At 47.6% G+C, this 8,882-nt stretch overlaps 1 protein-coding gene and 1 long non-coding RNA gene across 2 annotated transcripts in view; both read right to left on the bottom strand.

Annotated features, from left to right (window-relative positions):
- Nucleotides 1-213: 213 nt before the first annotated feature.
- Nucleotides 214-8,882, bottom strand: part of LOC144105345 (uncharacterized) — a 29,301-nt gene continuing 20,632 nt past the window's right edge. Inside the window, exon 3 of the long non-coding RNA XR_013308770.1 lies at nucleotides 214-474. This is a non-coding gene — a long non-coding RNA (uncharacterized LOC144105345). The remainder of the gene's footprint in view (nucleotides 475-8,882) is intronic.
- On the bottom strand, nucleotides 3,088-4,547 carry LOC144105082 (uncharacterized). The gene is made up of 2 exons (XM_077638276.1): nucleotides 4,377-4,547; nucleotides 3,088-3,724 (listed from the first exon to the last, which is right to left on the bottom strand). The coding sequence occupies exons 1-2, from the start codon at nucleotides 4,545-4,547 to the stop codon at nucleotides 3,251-3,253; spliced, it is 645 nt and encodes a 214-aa protein (XP_077494402.1). The 3' UTR covers nucleotides 3,088-3,250.

Here is an 8,882-nt window from a genome sequence, read left to right as displayed (position 1 = left end):
ACGCCGTCGGCTTTGTTTCCTTAATGGCGAGCAGTCTATTTTGAGCGTCTCCTATTGTGCTTGAACCAAGCCAACACAGGTTCCCAGTAATTGCAGGCAGTTGTGACAAAGGCACACTTTCGAAGCAAGAGCTACTTTTCCTAGCAAATGAGCAGGCAGTCGATGCAGCAACAAAAATCTAAGCCCAGAAAGAAAAAAGTTACCAGTATGAAGTCGTCTTCATAAGCGCACAAATCGAAGCACAGCATGATATATTGAAATCCGATAAATAGGCACATCCATAGAACATATCAGACTCCAGAAGGGCAAAGTCACTGCGCACTGCGGGCACAGCGCAAGCTAGGACGACCCGATGGTGGAAGCTTTCGGAATTTCATGCCAGGTGAAGTTTGTGACGAGGCGATGCTGCGGCCCGCACTTGAAAGCCTGCCGAAAACGGTTGACAGCCGGCAGTAAGACGTTGCAGATGGCGATCTGCAGAGGGGAAAGATGCAAACTGAATATAAATTTTAACACGCATCATAAAGGCCCCCCTGTCGCATAAGAACAGGTGTCGGAGTGGCCGTCGGCGTGATGGAAAAATTACGACTAATCGACAGGGCCATGACGTCACATTCACACGACCTTGCGCGGCTGATTCAAACACTCCACTGGGATTACGCTTTTGCTCTCCATGTACCAGTTGCTTCACAGAAGCAGCTATGTTATTCTAGAGAAAATTAGTTTCTTTTCGGCAAAAATATGGCTTTTAAGCATAGTATTACCAGTTCTGAAGACAGAAGAGCTAGTTAAATTTAATTATAACTTTCTAGCTATAACACTTACGCGCCTATTTGTAATAATAAATTTGTAACGAATCGGTAGTAAGAGCCGCATAAATTTTTAGAAAAGGCGGTTATCCTTGGCGCTGCGGCTCGACACAATATTGCCTTTTTGACCAGTTACGTGCAATAGAAATGTTGCTTTACCTACATACTTTTCGAAAGCGCATGTATTTTAATATCACGTGCAGCACTGCGCCGAAGATAAATATTCCTACCACCTGGGATTTGTTCATAGCGTCTTGCACATAGCGGGTTAGTCCACATTGCCCCGTTATGGTTTCATAGATAAGTCGACGTCCGCAAGTGGCCATGCCTGTATTTAGACCTAGAACGAAGCGCAATGAGTCATAGGCAGTCCAGCAAAACCAGGTAAGATGGCGTAGCCATTCTTGCCTAGTGTCCAGCCATTTGGCACAGTTTAGAGATACGCAAGAATCGTAAACCTGTAATAATTAGTAATTGAACAAATGGAAACAATTATTATGTGAAAACTTTTAAGAAAAACATATTTTATGCTACAAGAAAACTTCCATATTAAAAAGTAAAGCGTACACAACAGGATGGAGGCATTCCTGTGCGTTCAGGCATGCTATGCACCATTCAGAGCCCGCTTCTGCATTGCACAGAGAGCCCCGCTCTGATTGACCGCTCTTTTTCCGCAGAGAACATGTATTTATGTTGCGTATGCCACTCAAGTGCGCAATGGTTAAACGAGCGGAACAGACGCAGAACAAGAACAAGAAGGCACATACACAACACCGCTTGGCACAGAACTGATTTATTGTCAGGAATTCAGCCACATTTATGCATATTTCTTGCGCAAGCACACATTTAGGATGATGTGAGGGAAACTTGAGGGTGATAAGAATTCAAACTCCTTTTCTGTGATTATGATTGACTGGTCGTTTACGCATATCTGATTATTTTTTATGATTAAAAACGCTTCCATCAGCTCGCGTTCACGCCTTTATTTTCCCCAGCCGATAATACTGACCACTTGAAACAGAGGAGAACAGCGGCAGTCCTTGACATGCAAGGCTAAATTGCTTCCCGTTTCCCTGCCCAAAGTTGTTCGATTCTGCCCTAAACGTTTGTTTAAGCGCGCTCCAGTTTGCCAATATATATTTTGCGTCAGGACAATGGGATGGTAAACGTGGTAAACATCATCTGCTGCTGACCAAGAGAAATTTGGGCGCAAAAACCAGAGAGCTTTCTCGGGGCAGAAAGAACGAAATTGACGCCAAATTTTTGAGCCACTTTTTCAGCCCATCTGACGTCTTGTGGAAATAGGGGAGCACTTCAATCTTCTTCCTATTCTCTTCCACGGGGCATGCAGGTTTTCGGGACTCTTTTATATCTTTTCCCCCGTGGTTTCACACACCGCCAGCAAAACCGAGGGATGAAATCCTGACGCTTTTACGCGGTCAACCTGCTCCGCCAGACTTTGTTGCATCATATGCGGGCAGTTTTTTTTAAAGCAGTTAAAAATCACCAGTTCGCGATGATTCCTTTACCAACTTCGAATGTGCTGATTTGAACGGCAAAAGCGCCTTTTTATTCCTGGGTTCATGTTGCCAACACACGTGTCGATCAGGTAAAAAAGTGAATTCAAAATATAGGAACCTAATGGGGCTGTCAATCGGGACGTCTTTGGAAAAAACCAAGTTCTTGGAGCAGGTGCTAAATACTTCTCAAACCTAGGCCGCCAAAAGGGTGAGCTCGTCAGTTTCGGTTAAATTAAAAAATATTAAATTTCGTCGACATATCTGAAAACCCTGACAACACGTGTGTCTTCAAATGACCTCAGTAGCCTTGAGTTAAACATCGCAAAAAATATCTTTCAAAGAATTGCGCTACACAGGAGCCAATACAGATGCCTCGTTTTTGTACAACGAAGTGGTCATGCTGTACAATTGTTGAGTTTAAACTCTTCCCGCCCATGTGACGTCTTGTGGAAGTAGGGGAACACTTCAATATTCTTCCTATGCTCTTCCACTGGGCATGCGGGCTTTTCCCAGTGGAAGAGGATAGGAAGGAGTCGTTTAGTTTAAACTCAACGATTCTCCCGAAAAGCCCGCATTCCCAGTGGAAGAGGATAGGAAGGAGTCGTTGAGTTTAAACTCAACGATTCTTCCGAAAAGCCCGCACGCCCAGTGGAAGAGGATCGAAAAGAGTCGTTGAGTTTAAACTCAACGATTCTCCCGAAAAGCCCGCATTCCCAGTAGAAGAGGACAGGAAGGTGTGGACACGACGAAGCATGGTGCATGAATGACGCTTTATTGAAGAAGGCGAGCGGTTATATAGGCAAGCGGTTAGATAACAGAAATGGGGGCTGCTTCTGTCCGGCTAGGCGCGTGTGCATGACTTGCACTACGTCACATCTCCCCTCTCTCTCTTTTTTTTTAATCGTCGAATCAAGTAGAGTTTCAGAACTCAGGCGCCGGGTATCTTCGTGGTGGTTGGCGCTTCCGTTCACTCCTGCGGAGTTGTGTAGATTCGGATGTCCCTGTAGTGTCTGGGACTCCCACAGCTGGCAGCGGCGCGGGAGTCTTGTGGTCTGGAGACGAGGGAGGAGGAGCCGGATTGAGGTGTTCTCTTGTGCGCTGAAACTGTTGACCCTCTTCCGTTTTGACGATGTAGGCACGAGGAGTCTCAGCCCGCTGTACGACCGTGACAGGGGACCATGATCTTGAGGGCACATTGTACATAGTTGCGGTCGAGCCAGTGCGAAGCTCTGGAAGAGGCCGTGTACCTCTGTTGTAGAAGCAGCGTTGCTTGCTCCTGATGTCTTCTAGCCTTCGTCGCACGGTCTTGGGTGGCACTGTTTGTGGCTGTAGGTGGCTAGTTGGTACAGGAAGCAGCGTTCTTGTCTGTCGGCCCATGAGCCTCTGCACAGGGGACTTCAGAGAAGAGTCCCGAGGTGAATTTCGACACTCAAGCAATGCGGCACAAAACTCAGTGCTACCGAAACGGAACCGCCTTAACAGCTTCTTAGCTTCCTGTACTGCTCTTTCTGCCATTCCATTTTAAGCACGTGCGTCCCTTTGCAGGGCATGTTTCACTGTTGTGAACACGAGCACATTTGTTACAGCGACTTTTCATTTGGAGGACCGCATTGACGTCCACTTGACAGTTCTTGCTGGAGTGTATTTCTTCACTTTGCTCTTTGCCGTGTTCCCGAGCTCGACACATTTCAACAGTTTTGGCCAAGGAAGCATTTTCAGAAAGAAGCGTTTCTTGAAGCTTCTTGTCTCTCATTCCCAGAATGATTCTGCTTCTTAGCATGCGTTCTTCCAGCTCACCGAATTCACAGCTTTTTGCTAGTACACGCAGCTCCGTTAACCAATCGTTAAAATGTTCGTCTTCCTTCTGGTCACGCTTTCCAAATCGAAACTCGTGATAAGCTAGGTTTAGTGCTGGTTTGTAGAACGCTTCAAACTTTCGCTTCAGTACAGCAATGTCGCTTTTATCCTCTCCAACATCAAATACGAAAGTGTTGTACGTTTTGCGTGCGTCTTCTCCAATACTGATGAGAAAAGTGGCTGCCTGTACCTCTTTCGGTTGTTGGTCCAGGTAGGTTGCAGTTGAGAAGAGCTCGAACTCTTGCTTCCATGCTTCCCAGCTATGCCAGACATCTCCCGTTGTATCCAGGGCCTTCGGTGGTGGCAGCAGCGAAGTGACGGGGGCGGCAGGCTGGGCGCGGTGCTGCTCAGCGTCTGTCATGGCTCTGGTCCGATGAAATTACCCGGGCCTCCCGGATTGCCGTGCTTCTGCCGTCGGTTACGTTGCCCGGTTGCGTTGCGCGATCGCTAACCGGCCACTTCTGACACCATGTGGACACGACGAAGCATGGTGCATGAATGACGCTTTATTGCAGAAGGCGAGCGGTTATATAGGCAAGCGGTTAGATAACAGAAATGGGGGCTGCTTCTGTCCGGCTAGGCGCGTGTGCATGACTTGCACTACGTCACAGAAGGAGTCGTTGAGTTTAAACTCAACGATTCTCACGAAAAGCCCGCATTCCCAGTCGAAGAGGATAGGAAGGAGCCGTCGAGTTTAAACTCAACGATTCTCCCGAAAAGCCCCATTCCCAGTGGAAGAGGATAGGAAGGAGTCGAGTTTAAACTCAACGATTCCCTCGAAAAGTCCGCATGCCCAGTGGAAGAGGATAGGAAGGAGTCGTTGAGTTTAAACTCAACGATTCTCCCGAAAAGCCCGCATTCCCAGTCGAAGATGATAGGAAGGAATCGCTGAGTTTAAACTCAACGATTCTCCCGAAAAGCGCCCATTCCCAGTGGAAGAGGATAGGAAGGAGTCGAGTTTAAACTCAACGATTCTCCCGAAAAGCCCGCATTCCCAGTCGAAGAGGATAGGAAGGAGTCGTTGAGTTTAAACTCAACGATTCTCCCGAAGGACCCATTCGCAGTGGATGATGATAGGAAGAAGGCGTTGAGTTTAAACTCAACGATTCCCCCGAAAAGTCCGCATGCCCAGTGGAAGAGGATAGGAAGGAGTCGAGTTTAAACTCAACGATTCTTCCAAAAACCGCGCATTCCCAGTGGAAGAGGATAGGAAGGAGTCTGAGTTAAAACTCAACGATTCTCCCGAAAAGCCCGCATGCCCAGTGGAAAAGGATAGGAAGGAGTCGTTGAGTGATTCTCCCGAAAAGCCCGCATTTCCAGTGGAAGAGGATAGGAAGGAGTCGTTGAGTTTAAACTCAACGATTCTCCCAAAGAGCCCGCATGCCCCGTGGAAGAGGATAGGAAGGAGTTTGAGTTTAAACTCAACGATTCTCCCGAACAGCCCGCATGCCCAGTGGAAAAGGATAGGAAGGAGTCGTTGAGTGATTCTCCCGAAAAGCCCGCATTCCTAGTGGAACAGGATAGGAAGGAGTCGTTGAGTTTAAACTCAACGATTCTCCCGAAAAGCCCGCATTCCCAGTGGAAGAGGATAAGAAGGAGTCGTTGAGTTTAAACTCAACGATTCTCCCGAAAAGACCCCATGCCCAGTGGAAGATGATAGGAAGGAGTCTGAGTTTAAACTCAACCATTCTCTCGAAAAGCCCGCATGCCCAGTGGAAAAGGATAGGGAGGAGTCGTTGCGTGATTTTCCCGAAAAGCCCGCATTCCTAGTGGAACAGGATAGGAAGGAGTCGTTGAGTTTAAACTCAACGATTCTCACGAAAAGCCCGTATTCCCAGTGGAAGAGGATAGGAAGGAGTCGTTGAGTTCAAACTCAACGATTCTTCCGAAAAGCCCGCACGCCCAGTGGAAGAGGATAGGAAGGAGTCGTTGAGTTTAAACTCAACGATTCCCTCGAAAAGCCCCATTCCCAGTGGAAGAGGATAGAAAGGAGTCGTTGAGTTTAAACTCAACGATTCCTCGAAAAGTCCGCATGCCCAGTGGAAGAGAATAGGAAGGAGTCTAGTTTAAACTCAATGATTCTCCCGAAAAGCCCGCATTCCTAGTCGAAGATGACAGGAAGGAGTCGCTGAGTTTAAACTCAACGATTCTCCCGAAAAGCCCCCATTTCCAGTGGAAGAGGATAGGAAGGAGTCGTTGAGATTAAACTCAACGATTCTCCCGAAAAGCCCCCATTCGCAGTGGAAGAGGATAAGGAGTCGTTGAGTTTAAACTCAATGATTCTCCCGAAAAGCGCTCATTCCCAGTGGAAGAGGATAGGAAGGAGTCTGAGTTTAAACTCAACGATTCCCCCGAAGAGTCCGCATGCCCAGTGGAAGAGGATAGGAAGGAGTCGTGTTTAAACTCAACGATTCTCCCGAACAGCCCGCATGCCCAGTGGAAAAGGATAGAAAGGAGTCGTTGAGTGATTCTCCCGAAAAGCCCGCATTCCTAGTGGAACAGGATAGGAAAGATTCGTTGAGTTTAAACTCAACGATTCTCCCGAAAAGCCCGCATTCCCAGTGGAAGAGGATAGGAAGGAGTCGTTGAGTTTAAACTCAACGATTCTCCCGAAAAGCCCGCATTCCCAGTGGAAGAGGATAGGAAGGAGTCGTTGAGTTTAAACTCAACGAATCTCGTGAAAAGCCCCCATGTCCAGTGGAAGATGATAGGAAGGAGTCTGAGTTTAAACTCAACGATTCTCCCGAAAAGCCCGCATGCACAGTGGAAAAGGATAGGAAGGAGTCGTTGAGTGATTTTCCCGAAAAGCCCGTATTCCTAGTGGAACAGGATAGGAAGGAGTCGAGTTTAAACTCAACGATTCTCCCGAAAAACCCGCATGCCCAGTGGAAGAGGATAGGAAGGAATCTGAGTTTAAACTCAACGATTCTCCCTAAAAGCCCGCATGCCCAGTGGAAAAGGATAGGAAGGAGCGTTGAGTTTACACTCAACGATTCTCCCGAAAAGCCCGAATGCCCAGTGGAAGAGGATAGGAAGGAGTCTGAGTTTAATCTCGACGATTCCCCGAAAAGCCCGCATGCCCAGTGGAAAAGGATAGGAAGGAGTCGTTGAGTGATTCTCCCGAAAAGCCCGCATTCCTAGTGGAACAGGATAGGAAGGATTCGTTGATTTTAAACTCAACGATTCTCCCGAAAAGCCCGCATTCCCAGTGGAAGAGGATAGGAAGGAGTCGTTGAGTTTAAACTGAACGATTCTTCCGAAATGCCCGCACGCCCAGTGAAAGAGGATAGAAGAGTCGTTGAGTTCAAACTCAACGATTCTCCCGAAAATCCCGCATTCCGAGTAGAAGAGGATAGGAAGGATTCGTTGAGTTTAAACTCAACGATTCTCCCAAAAAGCCCGCATTCCCTGTCGAAGAGGATAGGAAGGAGTCGTCGAGTTTAAACTAAACGATTCTCCCAAAAAGCCCGCATTCCCAGTCGAAGATGATAGGAAGGAGTCGCTGAGTTTAAACTCAACGATTCTCCCGAAAAGCCCCCATTCCCAGTGGAAGAGGATAGGAAGGAGTCGTTGAGTTTAAACTCAACGATTCTCCCGAAAAGCCCGCATTCCCAGTGGAAGAGGATATGAAGGAGTCGAGTTTAAACTAAACGATTCTCCCGAAAAGCCCGCATTCCCAGTCGAAGATGATAGGAAGGAGTCGCTGAGTTTAAACTCAACGATTCTCCCGAAAAGCCCCCATTCCCAGTGGAAGAGGATAGGAAGGATTCGTTGAGTTTAAACTCAACGATTCAACCCGAAAAGCCCCCATTCGCAGAAGAAGAGGATAGGAAGGAGTCGTTGAGTTTAAACTCAACGATTCTCCCGAAAAGCTCGCATGCCCAGTGGAAAAGGATAGGAAGGAGACGTTGAGTGATTCTCCCGAACAGCCCGCATTTCCAGTGGAAGAGGGTAGGTAGGAGTCGTTGAGTTAAAACTCAACGATTATCCCGAAAAGCCCACATGCCCAGTGGAAGAGGATAGCAAGGAGTCTGAGTTTTAATTCAACGATTATCCCGAAAAGTCCGAATGCCCAGTGGAAGACGATAGGAAGGAGTCTGAGTTTAAACTCAACGATTCTCCCGAAAAGCCCGCATGCCCAGTGGAAAAGGGTAGGAAGGAGTCGTTGAGTGATTCTCCCGAAAAGCCCGCATTCCTAGTGGAACAGGATAGGAAGGAGTCGTTGAGTTTAAACTCAACGATTCTCCCGAAAGCCCCCATGCCCAGTGGAAGAGGATAGGAAGGAGTCGTTGAGTGATTTTCCCGAAAAGCCCGTATTCCTAGTGGAACAGGATAGGAAGGAGTCGTTGAGTTTAAACTCAACGATTCTCCCGAAAAACCCGCATTCCCAGGAGAAGAGAATAGGAAGGAGTCGTTGAGTTTAAACTCAACGATTCTCCCGAAAAGCCCGCATGCACAGTGGAAGAGGATAGGAAGGAGTCTGAGTATGAACTCAACGATTCTCCCTAAAAGCCCGCATGCCCAGTGGAAAAGGATAGGAAGGAGTCTGAGTTTAAACTCAACGATTCCCCGAAAAGTCCGCATGCCCAGCGGAAGAGGATAGGAAGGAGTCGTTGAGTGATTTTCCCGAAAAGCCCGTATTCCTAGTGGAACAGGATAGGAAGGAGTCGTTGAGTTTAAACTCAACGATTCTCCC

This window comes from Amblyomma americanum, chromosome 9 (genome assembly GCF_052857255.1).
Source record: "Amblyomma americanum isolate KBUSLIRL-KWMA chromosome 9, ASM5285725v1, whole genome shotgun sequence".
Taxonomy (NCBI): domain Eukaryota; kingdom Metazoa; phylum Arthropoda; class Arachnida; order Ixodida; family Ixodidae; genus Amblyomma; species Amblyomma americanum.
This window is presented reverse-complemented; position numbering and strand designations above follow the sequence as displayed.